Genomic DNA, 22,566 nt, shown 5'->3' with positions numbered 1-22,566 from the left:
CAAATCACCACAAATTTAGTGGCTTAAAACAATATAAACATATTATCTTATAGTTCTGAAGATTAGAAACCCCATATGGGTCTCACTGGGCTAACATCAAAGTGCCAGCAGGGCTATGACCCTTTTCTGGATACTCTAGGGAAAAATCCATTTCCCTGTCTTTTCCGGTTTCTAGTGACTGCTAACATTCCTTAGCTCCTGGCTCCCTTCCTCCATCTCCAAAGCAAAGAACATCAGGCAAAATCCTTCTCATGCTGCATCTTTCTGGTTCTCTATTTTCCATGGTCAGTCTCTGTCTCTGTCTCTCTCTCTCTCTCCCCCTTTCCTCCCTCTTCCTTGTGAATACAGTGGGCCCATCCCCAGATAATTCAGGATCATCTCCCTATTTTAAGGTCACCTGATTATCAACCTTAATGCCACCTATAACTTTAGTTCCCCTTTTGCCATGTAACCTAACATATTCACAAGTTCTAGGAATTAGCGCATGGACATCTTTGGGAGCCATTAGTCTACCACAACCTAATCACCCAGGACGCTTAAATACAAATCAAGACAAAGTGGTACAAAAATAGAAGTTTCATAAACTTTAGGATCCTTCCTTTTCCTCTGCACCATGCATTTATAAATCCTGTTTCATACTAAAACTGTATCAAACAACAAAATTTTCAATTTCCCAAAAGATAGAAACTCCTGGGAAGTGGGAATGTGTACTTATTTCAAATTCCTTACTGTATACAGCAGTAAAAGACATAGAATAAACATTGAAGCACTTTTAGAATTGAGTCAGAATTTTTGCTGTTATTGTCAAATCCTGACAATCTATGCATACTTCCTTAGAGGTTGCATTATTAAGAATTCACACCAGATGGATCTTCTCCACAAAAGCAACACCTAAAACTTTTTGAATTCTATCATTATTTTAACAGATCATAAAAGGCATACATAAAAATACAACATTCCCCATCTTAAAAGTACAGTATATTCAAATATTTTATATTGTGATTGTTCCATTTTAAATCCAACAAAAAAGGACCAGATCAAAAGCACAAAAATTAAATTTTAGATCTTTGTTTCCAGAGCAATATTCTAAGGCACTATTTTTCAAATTCAGTCTCCAAGAAGCTCAGCTGAAAGAGAAGTTAGTATGAATATTTTTAAAAATAAACATGTCAGGGGCACCTGGGTGGCTCAGTCAGTTGAGTGTCCGACTCTTGACTTCAGCACAGGTCATGATCTCACAGTTTGTGAAGCAGAGCCCCACATCGAGCCCTACGTGTCAGACTCTTGCGGCATGTGACTCTCTCTCTGCCTCTCTCTCTCAAAATAAATAAATACACTTTATAAGTAAACTTACTTGATAAATAAATGTCATGTTCAAAGTAAGTTTGAAACATGCTATGTATACTGTATACCCCTCTGAACAAACATATTTAACACATTAATATATTGTGGCTCTGTTAAGTTCTACAGTACAAAACTGTTTTCAACTTTATTGGAGCATAGAGTCTTCTCACAGGACCTATTATAACAACAGAGAGAGCTGTGTATCTCAGAACATCAGTTGGGAAAACACTGTTCTAAGGGATATAAAATAATTTTAAAACTTTAAGGCTCCCCAGAAGAAATATTACCTGAATCATAGATGATCCTCTTTTTCTTGTTTGGTTGCTTCTGTTTAGAGTCATCTTCTTTACAAGAACTATTTACCTGTAAACATCACAGTATAATTAGAACGCAAAACTTATATAAATTTGTTGTGTTTTCTCGTTAGACTTGAACTCAGTAATTTTGCCCCCAAGGAGACATTTTTCCTTATTTTAACTGGGGGGCAGGAGAAAGGGGTTACTGGCACCTACTGAGTAGACCAGGGATGCTACTAAACACCCTAACAACGCACAAGATAGTCCTCCACAACAAAGAATTACACAGCCCAAAATGTCATTAATGCCATAATTAGACTAAACAATTAGCCAAACCCACCATCAAAAAGACAAGAGAGAATAAATGCTGGCGAAGATGTGGAGAAAAAGGAACCGTTGTGCACTGTTGGTGGGACTGTAAAATAGTACAGCCACTATCGAAAACAGTATGGAGGTTCCTCAAAAATTTTTGTCTAAAAACTACCATATGACCCAGCAATTTTACTTCTGAAACTATATCCAAAGAAACAAAAACACTAACTCCTAAAGATATCTGCACCCCCATGTTCATAGAAGCGTTATTTATAATAGCCAAGACATGGAAACAACCTAAGTGACCATCAAAGTAGGAAAGGATAAAATTGTGATACACATAAAAAAAGAGGAAATCCTACCATTTGCAACAACATGAATGAACCTTGAAGGCATGCTAAGTGAAATAATTCAAACAGAGAAAGACAAATACTGTATGATCTCACCTATATGTGGACTCTAAAACAAGCAAAAAACATACCAAACTCAGAAAAAGATACCAGACTTGTGGTTACCAGAAGCAGGGAGTGAGGGGAGGTACAAGTGGAGGAAGGTGGTCAAAAGGTACAAACTTCTGAGGAGCCCTGGTGGCTCAGTCGGGGTGAGCATCTGGCTCTTGATTTCAGCTCAGATCATGACCTCACAGTACCCGGGTTTGAGCCCCGCAGTGGGCTCCACACTGACAGTGTTGGAGGGAGTTCTCTCTCTCCACCCCTCCCCTGCTCTCTCTCTCAAAATAAACTTAAAAAAAAAAAAAAAAAGGACAAACTTCTACTTATAAGTACTAGACATGCAATATACAACATGAACAATATAATGAACACTGTTATTTGATACATAGGAAACTTGTTAAGAGGGCAGATCTAAAAGTTGTCATCACAGAAAAAAATTTTTTTTCTTTTTTTACTTTATCTATATGAGATCCCGGATATTAACTAAACCTGTGGTAATCATTTCACAGCATATGTAAGTCAAACCATCATGCTGTATACCTCAAACTTATACAGCTCAGATGTTAATTATTTCTTTTTTTTTTTTTATTTTTTTTTTCAATGTTTATTTATTTTGGGGACAGAGAGAGACAGAGCATGAACAGGGGAGGTGCAGAGAGAGAGGGAGACACAGAATCGGAAACAGGCTCCAGGCTCTGAGCCATCAGCCCAGAGCCCGACGCAGGGCTCGAACTCACGGACCGCGAGATCGTGACCTGGCTGAAGTGGGACGCTTAACCGACTGCGCCACCCAGGCGCCCAGATGTTAATTATTTCTTAATAAAACTGAAAAAAAAAGAAAAAAACCAATTGTATCAGATGGGAAAAAAAGAATTATAGAAAAGGCTGTATTATTATTCAGCTCCACTTTCAACACTAAATTACATATAACAAAGAGTAAAAGAATGTCAGATATTAAAAGGCAAATGCTTACTGAAAATGAAAGAGACAAAGGTTAAGGAGTTATGGGCTGTCCACTACCCACTGCCTGTTAGAAAACTATATATAACCGGGGCACCTGGGTAGCTCAGTTGGTTAAGTGTCCAACTTCAGCTCAGGTCATAATCTCACAGTTTGTGAGTTCAAGCCCCACATCGGGCTCTGTGCTGACAGCTTGGAGCCTGGAGCCTGCTTTGGATTCTGTGTCTCCCTCTCTCTCTGCCCCTCCACCCCCCTCTCAAAAAATAAACATTAAAAAAAATTTTTTTTAAAGAATACTATATATAACCAAGGCAAAAGATATTATTTATATTTTGTAGTTATACATTATATTTCTAACATATTCAAATTTTCCCAAAAAAATCAAGAAACCAGACAGCAAAAGAAACTATAACCAATCATAAGGGAGAAATATGTTTCTAGAGGCACCTGACTGCTTCAGGGTTGATCTCAGGGTTGTGGGTTCAAGCCCCACACTGGTTATAGAGATTACTTAAAAATAAAATCTTTAAAAAAAGAAAAAAGAAATATGCTTCTACTCATTACAATAAAACTTGAAAAATATAAGAACAATTGACTAGCTTGCAAGAAAATGAGATAAATGAACTGGAGCACAGAGTTAAAAAGAACTACAGTAACTCAAAAGTTAGAGAAGAGGGTATCCCACAAGGGAGAGAGCCACAGAAGGAGAGTCTCAAATTCTGCCCATAAACTTAGCCCAGATCTCTCCTGCACTGCACATGAATGGAACAACTCATAGTGCCAGCTAAGGATAAAAGAACTGAACAAAGATTTCATCTGCTGCCCATCACAGGAGACACAAGAGTTTAGGCTCTGAGTTCAAGCAAGTTAACTGCTTGCTAAACCAAATGAATTAACACTCTTTGGAGGAATGTAACAGAATCCAAATTTCCTGCACTACATAACTAGACTATCCAACATAAATCCAAAATAACCAGACACACACACAAAATACAAAATGTAACCTGTGATGCTTTATTTTTTATCTGTAAACTTGACTGGGCCACAAAGTGCTCAAGTATTACATCAAATATTATTCTGAGTGTTTCTATGAAGGTGTTTTTGGATGAATTTAACAGTAACTATCCAAGGATAGCAGGCTTGAGACTGTAATCACACTACTGGCTCTCCTGGTTCACAGGACTTCAGACTCACACTTAAACTATACTACAGCTATCATGAGTCTCCAGCTTCCCAACTGTAGGTCTAGGGACTTGTCAGACGCTGTAATCACATGCATGAATTCTTTAAAATAAATATCTTTGTAGATTCTATTTCTCTGGAGAATTCTGACTATACAGATTTTGTTACCATAAAATAAAGTGGTGCAGTAAAAAATACCTAAAACATGGAAGTGGATTTGGAACTGGGTTATGGTGAAGGTTGGAAAAGTACACGCTTTAAAAAAGCCTAGGACTTCTGGTCCAAGATGGCAATGCAGAAAGACTCTGAACCCACCTCCACAGAATATACCAAATCTATACCTATTTATAGAGCAATTCCTCCTGAAGAACTGAGGGCTGACTGAACAGCTTTTGCACAACAAAAGATGGAGAGACCACAAGAGAATGTTAAGAGAAACAGAAACAAAAACTGCTGAATGAAAGGAACCCTTACCCTGTCACTGCAAACTACATTGAGGAGGGATATACTGAGGGACCATAAGCAGATTTGTGCCCTGGGGCACAGAAAAAAGGCCAAAATTTACTTACTTACTTACTTACTTACTTATTTATTTATGAGACAGAGAGAGACAGAGCATGAACGGGGGAGGGTCAGAGAGAGGGAGACACAGAATCTGAAACAGGCTCCAGGCTCTGAGCTGTCAGCACAGAGCCCGACGCAGGGCTCGAACTCACGGACCGTGAAATCATGACCCGAGCCAAAGTCGGCTGCTTAACCAACTGAGCCACCCAGGCGCCCCAGAAAAAAGGCCAAAATTTAAAAGGGCAACTAGATTATAAAAGATCCAGCCCTAGAACTCCACCAAATGGTGGGGGAGCTGCTGGAACTCTCTCCAGGTCAGAGGGGCCAAGGCTTACATTCTTCCTTCACCTTGATGGCATGGACTGAAGCAGGGTCCAGGAGCCCTAGCCAGCCTATCACCTCAGTAAGCCCCAGGCTCTTAGTCCACACCAGCCCGAGTCATCCCACCTATATGACTCCAGTGCAATACACACCACAATATCCTTGGTCAATTCCCACTATAGCTCTGTCTTGCCAAAGTGACACAGGCACAAAACACCCCAAAACACTCCAGGCCCATACCACTTTGGCTCCAGACAACTTGCCAGGACACCCCCAATACAGAGCTCCCCAAGAACTCCTGGCACATGCCTGTTTTGGATCCAGATGATTCACCAAGGGACCCACTACATGAAGTGTCTTGGGACCACCCAGTCCATTCCTGCTTTGGATCTAGACAACTCACCAGGATTCCCCTATACAGAGTGTCCAGGACCATCCAGCCCCCTCTCAAGAAGCTCCAGCCACCTCACCAGGGCACTCCCACACAAAGCACCCCAGGACACCTTCATGTGCACACACTTCAGCTTCAGCTGTCCTCAGCACAGAGATCCCTTAGACCACCCTAGCCCATGCCCACTTCAGCTTCAACTGTGCACCCTGTGCACAAAGAGCCCTGGGACCACCCAGTTTACACCTACTTTAGCTTCAGCAGTCCTGCCACGGTGTCATCTGCGCAGAGCAGGGAACCCCAGGACCTCCAATTTGCACCCACTTCAACTTTAGCTGCTCCATCAGGGCATCATCTGTGCAGACAGCCCTAGAACCACCCCAGTCCACACCCACTTCAGCTCAGGCCATCCCACCCAGGTACCCCAGCACAGAGTTCCCCAAGACCACCAGCCACAACTTCAGCCAGCAGCCAGAGTCACCAGACACATGCAGTCTACACAGGAGATGGCCATACACAAGACCATTCCCTCAAGGTTAGGAGAAGTATCTGTTCTACCTAATTCATGGAAATAAACACAGAAAGTCTGGCAAAATGAGAAGACAGAGAAATATGTTTTTAATGAAACAACAAGACAAAACCTCAGAAAAAGAGCTAAATGCAATAGAGATAACCAAGCTATCTGCTAACCATTTCGAAGTAAAAAATAAATAAATAGATAGATAAATAAATTTAAAGTAATGATCACAGAGATGCTCACCAACTGGAGACAAGCATACATGAATTCAATGAGAACTTCAACAAAGAGAAAATATTAAAAAGGACCACAGTTGAAGAATACAATAAAGGAAATTAAAAATACACTAGAAGTAATCAACAGTAGATTAAAGAATGCAAAAAACAGATCAGTGACCTGGAAGACAAGCTAATGGTAAGTACCCAAACAGAACAGCAAAAAGGAAAAAGAATTAGAAAAAAAAAAAAAAAAAAAAAAGACACAGAATAGGTTACGGATCTCTTGGAAAACATCAAGTGAACAAAAATTTGCATTTAGGGGTCCCAGAAGAAAAGAGAGACAAAGGGTGAGAAAACTTACTTGAAGAAATGAGAACTGAAAACCTCCCCCAACTGGTGAAGAAAACAAATATCCAACTTCAGGAAGCACAGAGAGGTCCAAACAAGATAAACCCAAGGAGTTCCACACCACAGCACATTAATATGTAAAATGTCAAAGATTAAAGATAAAGAATTTTAAAAGCAACAAGACAGAAGCAAATAATTACCTACAAGGGAAACCCCATAAGGCTATCAGCTGATTTTTTAGCAGAAGGGATGGCATGATATATTCAAACTGCTGAATAAAAAAAAAAAAAAAAAACCTACAACCGAGAATACTCTACCCGGCAAAGTTATTCAGAATTCAAGGTGAGCTAAAGAGTTTCCCAAACTAAAGTTAAAGGATTTCATCACCACTTAACCAGCCTTATAAGAAATATTAAAGGGCTTCTTGAAGTGGAAAAGAAAGGCTGTATTTAGAAGAAAATTATGAAAGGAAAAAAATTTCATGAGTAAAAGCAAACACAGTAAAGGTAGTAGGGCAACCATTTATAAAGCTAGTATAAAGGTTAAAAGACATAGTAGTAAAATCAACTATATTTTTTAAATTAGAGGTGTCTGGATGGCCTAGTCAGTTGAGTGTCTAACTCTTGATTTCAGCTCTGGTCATGATCCCAGGGTCATGGGATCAAGCTCTGCACTGGGCTCCGCACTGAGTATGGAACCTGCTTAAAGATTCTCATTCTCTATCTCTCTCTCTGCCACTCTACCCCGCTTGCTCTCTATCTCTCTCAAATAAAATAAATTAGTTAAGGGGACTCACATAATAAAAAGATGTAAAATATGAAAACATATACACAAAATGTGGGGTGGGACAGTAAAAATGAAGTTCTTTTATAATGTGTTCAATCTCAAGTGACCATCAATTTAATACAGAATATCATATACCTGGATATTACATAGGAACCTCATGATAACCACAAGGCAAAAACCTGAAATAGATATACAAAAATTAAGAGAAAGAAAGCCAAGCACAACACTAAAGAAAGTTATCAATCACAAGAAAGCAAGAAAGGAACACAGAAGAACTACGAAACCAACCAAAAATCAGTGAACAGAAAGGTAGTAAGTACATACCTATCAATAATTAAATGTAAAAGGTCAAAATGCTCCAATCAAAAGACAGAGGGTGATAGAATGGATAAAAAAACAAGACCCACCTATATTCTACCTATAAGAGACTCACGTCAGACCTAAAGACACATACAAACTGAAAGTAAAGATATGGAAAAAGATATTCTGTTCAAATGGAAACTAAAAAAAATCCAGGGTAGCAATACCTGTATCAGACAAAATAGACTTAACAACAAAGATTGTAACAAGAAACAAAACATGGCATTACATACTGATAATGGCATCAATTCAACAAGAGGATATAACAATTGTAAATATCTATACACCCAACATTAAAGTACCTAAATACATAATACAAAGATTAACATACGTAAAGGAAGAAATCGACAGTGATACAACAACAGTAGGGAACTTTAACACCCCATTTCATCCAGAAAGAAAATCAGTAAGGAAACAGCTTTTGAATGACACATCAGAACAGACCAACTTAACAGATATATACAGAACATTCCATCCCAAAAACGACGAATACACATTCTTTCCAACTGCACGTGGAACATTCTCCATGGCAGATGACATGTTAGTCCACATAATAAGTCTCAATAAATTTAAGAAAACTGAAATCATATCAAGCATCTTTTCCAACCATAACAGTACAAAACTAGAAATCAATTACAAGAAAAAAAAATGGAAAAAACACAAACAAGTAGAGGTTAAACAACATGCTATTAAACAACTGATTGATCAATGATGAAATCAAAGAAGAAATTTAAAAATATATGTATTAGTACAAGAAGTTCTAGCCATAGCAATCAGACAAGAAAAAGAAAAGGGCTCCAAATTGGTAAAGAAGTAAACTATCACTATTTGCAAATGACAGGATACTATTCATAGAAAACCTTAACTACACCAGAAAAAAACATTAGAATAAATTAATTCAGTAGCCTCAGGATACAAAATTAATATACAGAAACCTGTCTTGTTTCTATATACTAACAACAAAGTATCAGAAATAGAAATTAAGGAGTGCCTGGGTGGTTCAGTTGGTTGAGCATCTGACTTAGGCTCAGGCATTTAGGCTCAGGCTGTGATCTCACAGTTTGTGAGCTCGAGCCCCACATCAGGCTCTCTGCTGTCAGTGTGGAGCCCACTTCAGATCCTCTGTCCCCCTCTCTCTCTCTGAACCTCCCCAGCTCACACTCTTTCTCTCAAAAATACATAGAAACATTTCAAAAAATAGAAATTAAAGAAACAATTCCACTTACAATAGCCCCAAAAAGAATAAAATACTTAGAAACAAATTTAGTCAAGAAGGTGAAAGATCTGTACTCTAAAAACTATGAAATATTGATGAACAAAACTGAAGATGTCACAAATGAAAAGATATTCCATGCTCATGGATTGTACGAATATTGTTACAACATCCATACTACCCAAAGCAATCTACAGATTCAATGCAATCCCTATCAAAATACCAACAGTAATTTTCACAGAACTAGAACAAAAAATACTAAAATTTGTATGGAACCATTAAAGACCACAAATAGCCAAAGCAATCTTGAAAAAGATTGCAACATTTTTCTAGATGTCATTTCGGCAAGGGAAACAAAAGCAAAAATTAACTATTGAGACTACACCAAAATAGAAAGCTTTTGCACAGCAATGGAAACCATTAATAAAATGAAGAGGCAACCTACTGAATAAGAGAAGATACTTGCAAATTATATGTCCAATAAGGGGTTAACATCCAAAGTATATAAAGAACTTATACAACTCAACACCAAAAAACCCCAAATAATCTAATGGGCAGAGAAAGTGGGGAGAAAACCCAAAAAGAAATTTTTGCAAAGACATTCAGATGACCAATAGACACATGAAAAGATGCTCGACATCACTAATCAGCAGGGCAAATCAAACCACAATAAAATATCAGATTACACCTGTCAGAATGGCTAGAATCAAAAGACAAGAAACAAGGGTTGGTGAATATGTAGAGGGAAAAAAACACTCAATGCACTGTTGGTGGGAATGCAAGCTGGTGCAGCCACTGTGGAAAACAGTACAGAGGTTCCTTAAAACATTAAAAAATAGAAATAGAATACAAAATACAAAAATACATATATATAAATATGATCCAGTAATTCCACTACTGAGTATTTACCAAAGAAAACAAAAACACTAATTCAAAAAGATATATACACCCCTACACAGCCAAGATATGATAGCAACCTAAATGTCCATCAACAGATAAAGATGTGAGATAATACACACGCACACTAAAATATTACTCAGCCATGGGGCACCTGGGTGGTTAGCTGGTTGGGTGTCTGACTTAATTTCGGCTCAGATCATGACCTCTCGCTGTAAGCACAGAACATGCTTGGGATTCTCTCTCTCCCTCTCTGTGCACTCATGCTCTCTCCTTCTCTCTCAAAAATAAACAAACTTAAAAAAAAAAAGTTCTAGGGGCGCCTGGGTGGCTCAGTCAGTTAAGCGACCGACTTCAGCTCAGGTCATGATCTCACAGTTCGTGAGTTCAAGCCCCGCGTTGCGCTCTGTGCTGACAGCCTAGAGCCTGCTTCAGATTCTGTGTCTCCCTCTCTCTCTGCCCCTCCCCTGTTTACACTCTGTTTCTGTCTCTCAAAAGTAAATAAATGTTTAAAAAAAAACTAAAAAAAAAAACAAAACCCTTCTAGGGGCACTTGGGTGACTCAGTCGGTTAAGTGCCTGACTCTTGGTTTGGGCTCAGGTCATGATCTCACTCGTGAGTGAGATCTCACTCCGTGCTGACAGTGCAGAGCCTGCTTGGGATTCTCTCTCCCTGCCCCTCCCCTGCTTGTGCCCATGCTCTCTCTCTCACTCAAAATAAATAAATAAACTTAAAAAAAAGTTCTGGGGCACCTGGATGGTTCAGTCAGATAAGTGTCTGCCTCCTGATTTCAGCTCAGGTCATGATCTCACGGTTGCATGACCAAGCATCACATTGCACTCTGTGCTGACAGTGCCGAGCCCACTCAGGATTCTCTCTCTCGCTCTCTCTCTGCTCCTTCCCTGCTCATGCTCGCTTGCTCACTCGCTCTCAAAATAAATAAAGATTTTAAAAAATAACAAAATAAAAGGTTCTATTATAAAAATAAATAAATAATAACATAACAAAATATTACTCAGCCATAAAAAAAAAAAGGAGAGCTTGCCATATGTCACACCTGGAGAGCATTATACTAAGTGAAGTAAGTCAGACAGCAGAAAACAAATACCATATGATTTCACTTATAAGTGGAATCTGAAAAACAAAACGAATAAACAAAGCAGAAACAGATCCATAAATACTGAGAACTGGTGGTTGCCAGAGGGAAGGGGGTTGAAGGCATGGGTGAGTAGGGGTGAAAGGGTGAGAGGTACAGGCTTCCAGTTATGAAATGAATCAATCATGGGGGTGAAAGGTATAGATTAGGGAATACAGTCAACAGTATTTTAATAGTGCTGTATAGGACCTACACTTGTGAGCATAGCATAACACAGAGTTGCTGAATCACTATGTTGCACACCTGAAACTAATGTAATACTATTTGTCAACCATACTTCAATAAACAAAATAAATAAAAAGAAAAATTTTGTAAAATGTAGACTCCTGTGAAGGGACTGTTAGCAATAATATGGATGTTAAATGCGACTCCAACAAGGTCTCAAGGAGAAAAAATAAGAGCTGTGGGGAAAGCTGCTATCATCTTAGAGGATACATATATCGTAAATCGAATGCTGGTAAATATAAACATTAGAGACCATTCTGGTGAGGTTTCAGACAGAATCAAGGAACAGATTGTTGGAAACTGGAGAAATGGCAATCCTTGTTATAAAATGGCAAAGAACTTGGCTACATTGTGTTTTAGTGAAAGACAGAACTTGTGAACAATGAAATTATTTAGCTGAAGAGATTCCGAAGCAAACTGTTGGAAGGTGAAGATTGGGATCCTCTACAGTAAAATACAAGAGGAGAGAAATGAACTGAATTGTTAAGCAAAAAGGAACCAGAACTTAAAGCTTTGGAAAATACTCAACCTATGTTGCAAAAAATGAGAACACATTTGCTGAAAAGAACACCAAAAGTGTGGCTGGACTATCACTCAATAAAGAGATAATGAGATTTCACAAGCAAAAACCGTGCTAGTTTGAAATGAGACAAAATGAAGAAAGGCTGTCAGACTTCTTGATTCTACGGGAAGGACAGTAGAGCTATTCAGCTGCAAACCTGCACCGTTCTCTAAGAAAAGGAGAAGAGATCATGAAGGTGATTCAGAGATCAGGGTGCCTTACTTCTTGTTTCAACAGATCAAACAGCCTCCATCCAGAAGCCTTGGGACTGGGACGACTGCCCCAGTGGGTCCAGAAGGCGGGGCATCAAGCTAAAGATTTTCTCAAGCTTTAAGATCTAATAGAATTTGCCTTGCTAGGTTTTGGCCTTGCTAGGTTTTGGACTTGCTTGGGACCCATCCCCCCTTTCTTCCATCTGATTTCTCCCTTTTGAAATGGGAATGTCTATTCCATGCCTATCCCACCACTGTATTTTAGAAACACATACTTGTCTGGTTTCTCAGGTCCACAGCTAAAGAGGAATTTTCTCAGAAGAAATCATACCTTGAATCTCACCCTATCTGGTTTAAATGGTATTTAGATAAGACTCTAGACTTGACAGTTGGTGCTGTAATGAGTTAAGACTTTTAGGGGCTGTCAGGATGGAATGAATGTATTTTGCATTGTGAGAAGAACATGAATTTGGGGGACCATTGGCAAAATGTTTGGACTGAATGCTTGTATCCTTCCTAATTCATATGTTGAGCCCCTATGTCCCCATTGTTGCTGTATTTGGAGACAGAAGTCTCTAAGGAATTATGGTTCAATGAGGTCATAAAGGATGGGGCCCTGATCTGACAAGCTTTATGTCCTTGAAGAGATACCAGAGGCCTCACTCACACATGTATGTACACACACTCACTAGCGCACGTGCTCTCTCTACCTCTCTCTCCCTCAATGTGCTCGCACCAAGAAAACATTATGTGAGGACACAGCAAGAAAGTAGCTATCTACAATCCAGAAAGAGAGTTCTTGCCAAGAACTGAATTGGCTGGAACCTTAACCATAGACTTCTAGCCTCCAAAACTGTAAGAAAATAAATTTCAGTTTAAGCCATCTAGTCTATGTATTTTGCTATAGTAGCCCAAACTAATACTTGAGCCAAAGACTTAAGAGAAAAGGCATTTAATAGAGACCAATCCTAATATGTTAGAATTAGTCAACAAGAAGTTTAAAGTACCTATTATAACCACATTCAAGAACATAAATAAATAAAAACTATGAAAAAGAAACAATCAGAAATTCTAGAATTGAAAAATGCAATATTTAAAATAACATATTCACTACATAGGCTTAACAGCAAACTGGAGAGGGAAGAAGAGTCAATGAACCTGAAGACAGTAACAAAGAAATTATATAATCTGAAATATAGGGGGGAAAAAAAAGAATAAAAATGAACAAATCTCCATGAGCTGTGAGGCAATATCAAAATTTTGATATGTGTATAACTGGAATCCCAGAAGAGGACAAAGAGAATGAGGCAGAAATATATTTGAACAAATAATGGCAGAAAGTTCCCAAATTTGATGAGATCTATAGATTCAAGAAACTCAGAAACCATAAACAGGATACACGCAAGAAAACCACACCCAGGCACACCACAGTCAAAGCTGAAAACCAAAGATAAAAATCTGTAAAGCAGCATGAGAAAAACAATACATAACATACAAAAGAAAACAATATGAATGACTGCTAACATCTTTCCAGAAAAAAATAGAGACCAAAGGACAATGGAACATTTTAAAGTGCTGAAACAAAAAACTGTCAATCCAAAATTCTATATCCAGCAAAAATATCCTTCAAGAATGAAGACAAAATAAAGACATTATTAAATAAACAAAAATTTACAGGCACCTGGGTGACTCAGTCAGTTAAGCAACCAACTCTTGATTTTGGCTCAAGTCATGATCTCAAGGTTCATGAGATTGAGCGCCACTTCAGGCTCTGCACTGTAAGTGCAGATTCTGTCTCCCTCTCTCTGCCCTTCCCCTGCTTGTGTGCATGCATGCTCTCTCTCTCTCTCAAAATAAATAAACTGTTAAATAAATAAACAAAAACTTAAGCAATGTGTTACCAAAGACCTACACTACAAGAAATGGCAAAGAAAATTCTTCAGGTATAAAGACAATGATATGAGATAGAAATTAAGAAATTCTTATCTTCGATAAGAAATGAAAAGTACCAGAAATGGCAAATATGGGTAAATATAAAAGATCAATTTTTTCCTCTTAATTTCTTTAAAATACATGTCTTAATTTCTTTAAAATAATTTCTTTAAAATACAAGAAGATGGCGGCTTAGGAGGACGCTGGGCTCACCGCGCATCCTGCTGATCACTTAGATTCCACCTACACCTGCCTAACTAACCCAGAAAACCACCAGAAGACTAGCAGAACGGAGTCTCTAGAGCCAAGCACAGACGAGAGGCCCACGGAAGAGGGTAAGAAGGGCAGAGAGGCGGTGCGCGCTGCACGGACTGGCGGGAGGGAGCCGGGCAGAGGGGCGGCCCGCCGGCCAAGCAGAGCCCCCGAGTCTGGCTGGCAAAAGCGGAGGGGCCAGACGGAGTGTGTTCCGACAGCAAGCGGGACTTAGCATCTGGGAGGTCATAAGTGAACAGCTCTGCTCAGAAAGCGGGAAGGCTGGAGGACAAAGGGAGGGAGAGTTGCTGAGCCCCGGGACGACAGAGCTCAGTTTGGCGGGGAACAAAGGCGCTCGCCAGTGCCATCTCACTCGCCCATCCCCCAGCCAAAATCCCAAAGGGAACCAGTTCCTGCCAGGGAACTTGCTCGCTCCGCGCAAACACCCAACGCTGTGCTTCTGTGGAGCCACCCCTCTGGCAGCGGGTCTGACTCCCTCTGGCTGCCACAGGGCCCCTCCTGAAGTGGATCACCTAAGGAGAAGCGAGCTAAGCCTGCCCCTCCTGCCCCCGTGCACCTTGCCTACCCACCCCTGCTAATACGCCAGATCCCCAGCACCACAAGCCTGGCAGTGTGCAAGTAGCCCAGACAGGCCACGCCACCCCACAGTGAATCCCTCCCCTAGGAGAGGGGAAGAGAAGGCACACACCAGTCTGACTGTGGCCCCAGCGGTGGGCTGGGAGCAGACATCAGGTCGGACTGCGGCCCCGCCCACCAACTCCAGTTATACACCACAGCACAGGGGAAGTGCCCTGCAGGCCCGCACCACTCCAGGGACTATCCAAAATGACCAAACAGAAGAATTCCCCTCAGAAGAATCTCCAGGAAATGACAACAGCCAATGAACTGATCAAAAAGGATTTAAATAATATAACAGAAAGTGAATTTAGAATAATAGTCATAAAATTAATCACTGGACTTGAAAACAGTATAGAGGACAGCAGAGAATCTCTTGCTATAGAGATCAAGGGACTAAGGAACAGTCAGGAGGAGCTGAAAAACGCTTTAAACGAAATGCAAAACAAAATGGAAACAACGACGGCTCGGATTGAAGAGGCAGAGGAGAGAATAGGTGAACTAGAAGATAAAGTTATGGAAAAAGAGGAAGCTGAGAAAAAGAGAGATAAAAAAATCCAGGAGTATGAGGGGAAAATTAGAGAACTAAGTGACACACTAAAAAGAAATAATATACGCATAATTGGTATCCCAGAGGAGGAAGAGACAGGGAAAGGTGCTGAAGGTGTACTTGAAGAAATAATAGCTGAGAACTTCCCTGAACTGGGGAAGGAAAAAGGCATTGAAATCCAAGAGGCACAGAGAACGCCCTTCAGACGTAACTTGAATCGATCTTCTGCACAACATATCATAGTCAAACTGGCAAAATACAAGGATAAAGAGAAAATTCTGAAAGCAGCAAGGGATAAACGTGCCCTAACTTATAAAGGGAGACCTATAAGACTCGTGACTGATCTCTCTTTTGAAACTTGGCAGGCCAGAAAGGATTGGCACGAGATCTTCAATGTAGTGAACAGAAAAAATATGCAGCCAAGAATCCTTTATCCAGCAAGTCTGTCATTTAGAATAGAAGGAGAGAGGGGCGCCTGGGTGGCGCAGTCGGTTAAGTGTCCGACTTCAGCCAGGTCACGATCTCGTGGTCCGTGAGTTCGAGCCCCGCGTCAGGCTCTGGGCTGATGGCTCAGAGCCTGGAGCCTGTTTCCGATTCTGTGTCTCCCTCTCTCTCTGCCCCTCCCCCGTTCACGCTCTGTCTCTCTCTGTCCCAAAAATAAATAAAAAAACGTTGAAAAAAAAATTAAAAAAAAAAAAAAGAATAGAAGGAGAGATAAAGGTCTTCCCAAACAAACAAAAACTGAAGGAATTTGTCACCACTAAACCAGCCCTACAAGAGATCCTAAGGGGGATCCTGTGAGACAAAATACCAGAGACATCGTTACAAGCATAAAACATACAGACATCACAATGACTCTAAACCCGTATCTTTCTATAATAACACTGAATGTAAATGGATTAAATGCGCCAACCAAAAGACACAGGGTATCAGAATGGATAAAAAACAAGACCCATCTATTTGCTGTTTACAAGAGACTCATTTTAGATCTGAGGACACCTTTAGATTGAGAGTGAGGGGATGGAGAACTATTTATCATGCTACTGGAAGCCAAAAGAAAGCTGGAGTAGCCATACTTGTATCAGACAAACTAGACTTTAAATTAAAGGCTGTAACAAAAGATGAAGAAGGGCATTATATAATAATTACAGGGTCTATCCATCAGGAAGAGCTAACAATTATAAATGTCTATGTGCCGAATACCGGAGCCCCCAAATATATAAAACAATTACTCACAAACATAAGCAACCTTATTGATAAGAATGTGGTAATTGCAGGGGACTTTAACACTCCACTTACAGAAATGGATAGATCATCTAGACACATGGTCAATAAAGAAACAAGGGCCCTGAATGACACATTGGATCAGATGGACTTGACAGATATATTTAGAACTCTGCATCCCAAAGCAACAGAATATACTTTCTTCTCGAGTGCACATGGAACATTCTCCAAGATAGATTATATACTGGGTCACAAAACAGCCCTTCATAAGTTTACAAGAATTGAAATTATACCATGCATACTTTCAGACCACAATGCCATGAAGCTTGAAATCAACCACAGGAAAAAGTCTGGAAAACCTCCAAAAACATGGAGGTTAAAGAACACTCTACTAAAGAATGAGTGGGTCAACCAGGCAATTAGAGAAGAAATTAAAAAATATATGGAAACAAACGAAAATGAAAATACAACAATCCAAATGCTTTGGGATGCAGCGAAGGCAGTCCTGAGAGGAAAATACATTGCAATCCAGGCCTATCTCAAGAAACAGGAAAAATCCCAAATACAAAATCTAACAGCACACCTAAAGGAAATAGAAGCAGAACAGCAAAGGCAGCCTAAACCCAGCAGAAGAAGAGAAATAATAAAGATCAGAGCAGAAGTAAACAATATAGAATCTAAAAAAAACTGTAGAGCAGATCAACGAAACCAAGAGTCGGTTTTTTGAAAAAATAAACAAAATTGATAAACCTCTAGCCAGGCTTCTCAAAAAGAAAAGGGAGATGACCCAAATAGATAAAATCATGAATGAAAATGGAATTATTACAACCAATCCCTCAGAGATACAAACAATCATCAGAGAATACTATCAAAAATTATATGCCAACAAATTGGACAACCTGGAAGAAATGAACAAATTCCTAAACACCCACACTCTTCCAATACTCAACCAGGAGGAAATAGAAAGCTTGAACAGACCCATAACCAGAGAAGAAATTGAATCGGTTATCAAAAATCTCCCAACAAATAAGAGTCCAGGACCAGATGGCTTCCCAGGGGAGTTCTACCAGACGTTTAAAGCAGAGATAATACCTATCCTTCTCAAGCTATTCCAAGAATAGAAAGGGAAGGAAAAATTCCAGACTCATTCTATGAAGCCAGTATTACTTTGATTCCTAAACCAGACAGAGACCCAGTAGAAAAAGAGAACTACAGGCCAATATCCCTGATGAATATGGATGCAAAAATTCTCAGTAAGATACTAGCAAATCGAATTCAACAGCATATAAAAAGAATTATTCACCATGATCAAGTGGGATTCATTCCTGGGATGCAGGGCTGGTTCAACATTCGCAAATCAATCAACGTGATACATCACATTAATAAAAGAAAAGATAAGAACCATATGATCCTGTCAATCGATGCAGAAAAGGCCTTTGACAAAATCCAGCACCCTTTCTTAATAAAAACCCTTGAGAAAGTCGGGATAGAAGGAACATACTTAAAGATCATAAAAGCCATTTATGAAAAGCCCACAGCTAACATCATCCTCAATGGGGAAAAACTGAAAGCTTTTTCCCTGAGATCAGGAACACGACAGGGATGCCCACTCTCACTGCTGTTGTTTAACATAGTGTTGGAAGTTCTAGCATCAGCAATCAGACAACAAAAGGAAATCAAAGGCATCCAAATTGGCAAAGATGAAGTCAAGCTTTCGCTGTTTGCAGATGACATGATATTATACGTGGAAAATCCGACAGACTCCACCAAAAGTCTGCTAGAACTGATACATGAATTCAGCAAAGTTGCAGGATACAAAATCAATGTACAGAAATCAGTTGCATTCTTATACACTAACAATGAAGCAACAGAAAGACAAATAAAGAAACTGATCCCATTCACAATTGCACCAAGAAGCATAAAATACCTAGGAATAAATCTAACCAAAGATGTAAAAGATCTGTATGCTGAAAACTATAGAAAGCTTATGAAGGTAATTGAAGAAGATATAAAGAAATGGAAAGACATTCCCTGCTCATGGATTGGAAGAATAAATATTGTCAAAATGTCAATACTACCCAAAGCTACCTACACATTCAATGCAATCCCAATCAAAATTGCACCAGCATTTTTCTCAAAGCTAGAACAAGCAATCCTAAAATTCATATGGAACCACAAAAGGCCCCGAATAGCCAAAGTAATTTTGAAGAAGAAGACCAAAGCAGGAGGCATCACAATCCCAGACTTTAGCCTCTACTACAAAGCTGTCATCATCAAGACAGCATGGTATTGGCACAAAAACAGACACATAGACCAATGGAATAGAATAGAAACCCCAGAACTAGACCCACAAACATATGGCCAACTAATCTTTGACAAAGCAGGAAAGAACATCCAATGGAAAAAAGACAGTCTCTTTAACAAATGGTGCTGGGAGAACTGGACAGCAACATGCAGAAGATTGAAACTAGACCACTTTCTCACACCATTCACAAAAATAAACTCAAAATGGATAAAGGACCTGAATGTGAGACAGAAAACCATCAAAACCTTAGAGGAGAAAGCAGGAAAAGACCTCTCTGACCTCAGCCGTAGCAATCTCTTACTCGACACATCCCCAAAGGCAAGGGAATTAAAAGCAAAAATGAATTACTGGGACCTTATGAAGATAAAAAGCTTCTGCACAGCAAAGGAAACAACCAACAAAACTAAAAGGCAACCAACGGAATAGGAAAAGATATTTGCAAATGACATATCGGACAAAGGGCTAGTATCCAAAATCTATAAAGAGCTCACCAAACTCCACACCCAAAAAACAAATAACCCAGTGAAGAAATGGGCAGAAAACATGAATAGACACTTCTCTAAAGAAGACATCCGGATGGCCAACAGGCACATGAAAAGATGCTCAACGTTGCTCCTCATCAGGGAAATACAAGTCAAAACCACACTCAGATATCATCTCACACCAGTCAGAGTGGCCAAAATGAACAAATCAGGAGACTATAGATGCTGGAGAGGATGTGGAGAAACGGGAACCCTCTTGCACTGTTGGTGGGAATGCAAAGTGGTGCAGCCACTCTGGAAAAGTGTGGAGGTTCCTCAGAAAATTAAAAATAGATTTACCCTATGACCCAGCAATAGCACTGCTAGGAATTTACCCAAGGGATACAGGAGTACTGATGCATAGGGGCACTTGTACCCCAATGTTTATAGCAGCACTCTCAACAATAGCTAAATTGTGGAAAGAGCTTAAATGTCCATCAACTGATGAATGGATAAAGAAATTGTGGTTTATATACACAATGGAGTACTACATAGCAATGAGAAAGAACGAAATATGGCCCTTTGTAGCAACGTGGATGGAACTGGAGATTGTGATGCTAAGTGAAATAAGCCATACAGAGAAAGACAGATACCATGTTTTCACTCTTATGTGGATCCTGAGAAGCTTAACAGAAACCCATGGGGGAGGGGAAGGAAAAAAAAAAAGAGGTTAGAGTGGGAGAGAGCCAAAGCATAAGAGACTCTTAAAAACCGAGAACAAACTGAGGGTTGATGGGGGGTGGGAGGGAGGGGAGGGTGGGTGATGGGTATTGAGGAGGACACCTTTTGGGATGAGCACTGGGTGTGGTACGGAAACCAATTTGACAATAAATTTCATATATTGAAATAAATAAAATAAAATAAAATAAAATAAAATAAAATAAAATAAAATAAAATAAAATAAAATAAAATAAAATACATGTCTGTTTGGAGCAAAAATTATCACACTGAATGTGGAGTATTGGGGTGCCTGGGTGACTCAGTCGGTTAAGCGTCCGACTTCAGCTCAGGTCACTATCTCACGGTCTGTGAGTTTGAGCCCACGTCGGGCTCTGGGCTGACAGCTCAGAGCCTGGAGCCTGCTTCCGATTCTGTGTCTCCCTCTCTCTCTGACCCTCCCCCGTTCATGCTCTGTCTCTCTCTGTCTCAAAAATAAATAAAAACATTAAAAAAAAAATGAATGTGGAGCATTAACACATGTCGCTATAATATAGTTAAAACATAAAAGATGGTGGTAAATAGACCTGTAGAGTTGCAAAACTCTCATATCTTACACAAAGTGGAACAATATTAACTCAGACACACTATTGTAGCCATCACCTGCTTTCTACAGTGACACTGTACCTTAACTTCTCTGAGGCCCAAGGAAGACAAGGAAAGAATAAAGCTTTCCTCCAAAGTTTTCCTTCACCAGAAATCCAACACCTTTCACTTGGGGCTCATGTCTTTAAGAATAAACTTTGGTCTTAAAATACAAAGTTTTAACAACTGAAAAGGGTTCCATCTGTCCTATAGGAAAACAAGCAATGAATGCAGGAAGCTGTATTAATTAGAAATATACTTGTCTTCTTTCTCTGCAAAATGAGTTGAAATCTATATTCATTTCAGGCTCGCATAATATCAAGTCTAGGAACTGAATTTATTTAACTTTTTATACAATTCAATACGGTATCTGGAAAACTGACCTTGATTTCCTTTATTCCTTTCTTTGCTTTTAAAGTTTCTTCAGCAGACTTTGTCTTCTCATTCTTCTTCACTGTGTCAGTCACAAGTTTCTTTCCACTTGGTATAACCCCAAAGAATTTCCGAATATCCTAAAAGCAAAAATGGACACGCATAAACAAACATTAACGGCACAAAATGTGAATTTCACTTGCAAACGGGGACACCTGTACACACACTGGTTTGCCCTCAGCAATTTCTTCACAGTGCAATAACTCCACCATGTGCATCAGCGTTCTTTTCATGTGCAAAGGTTTACTGATAAAATTACCTGGGTTAAGAACCATTCGCCTAATGAAAAATAGTTATTAATTCTCAGAATTTGGCAAAAGCAAGACAAAAATGAGCAATGAAATTGTTCTTAACAGCATAATTACTAAAGAGGCAAGTCATATGCGCATATTCGTCCCACCTCCCTAGGCACAGTGAGAGAGAAGACAAATGTTGAAGAGTATAGTCCTTGCCCATGGGATTTATACTCCAGTTTGAAAGAAGGATACCTTTCACAACCCTGATCATTTAAGGCTTAATAACTTAAAACTTAATCACTTAATAACTAAAAACCTTGAAGTTACTCTTCTTTATATGATTTTTCCAAATTCTGAAGTAAATATTTTATGCGTATTACAATATTCTCTTTAATTGCTCTATCCCTTTGTGTTAAGCTGAAATCAAATTAATCATAATGAAACATTTACAATGTAATTTACAATTAAAATCACTCACTTTTATCTTTTGCATACATATTCTTCCCTACCCTTTTAGATTTTAGCTTTGAACACGGGACGGTGTAGAGAACAGGAATAGATCTTGGAATCAGAAAGCCTCAGTATGAATCTCTACTCCACTGCTTTTTATGTGTGACCTTGGGCAGGTTACTTCAATCTGGTTTTTCATCAGTAAAGTGGGACTAATACTACCTACACTTTATGAGGATAATTAATGTTGGCTCAGTAAAAAGCTTCCCTTTCCCTCATTTATGAACTATTATTCCTTCATATCACTGAAACGTCTCTACTTACAATTATCTCTGCTCCCAGGCAAGGATATAAGGAACACAAAATAATGAGATCTGAATAAGGATCTGAATTCCTAAGAACTGGGTTCAAGA

General features: G+C 39.3%; 1 protein-coding gene across 1 annotated transcript in view; it reads right to left on the bottom strand.

Moving 5' to 3' along the window:
- RFC1 (replication factor C subunit 1) overlaps window positions 1-22,566 on the bottom strand; it is an 86,064-nt gene that overhangs the window by 49,840 nt on the left and 13,658 nt on the right. The window contains exons 2-3 of the mRNA XM_011281918.4: window positions 21,419-21,547; window positions 1,632-1,707 (exon numbers count right to left, since the gene is read on the bottom strand). Of these exons, the coding sequence (XP_011280220.3) occupies window positions 1,632-1,707; window positions 21,419-21,547 (205 nt within the window). The remainder of the gene's footprint in view (window positions 1-1,631; window positions 1,708-21,418; window positions 21,548-22,566) is intronic.

Source organism: Felis catus, chromosome B1, assembly GCF_018350175.1.
Source record: "Felis catus isolate Fca126 chromosome B1, F.catus_Fca126_mat1.0, whole genome shotgun sequence".
Taxonomy (NCBI): domain Eukaryota; kingdom Metazoa; phylum Chordata; class Mammalia; order Carnivora; family Felidae; genus Felis; species Felis catus.
The sequence above is the reverse complement of the archived record's forward strand: the minus strand, read 5'-3'. Positions and strand labels throughout refer to the sequence as shown.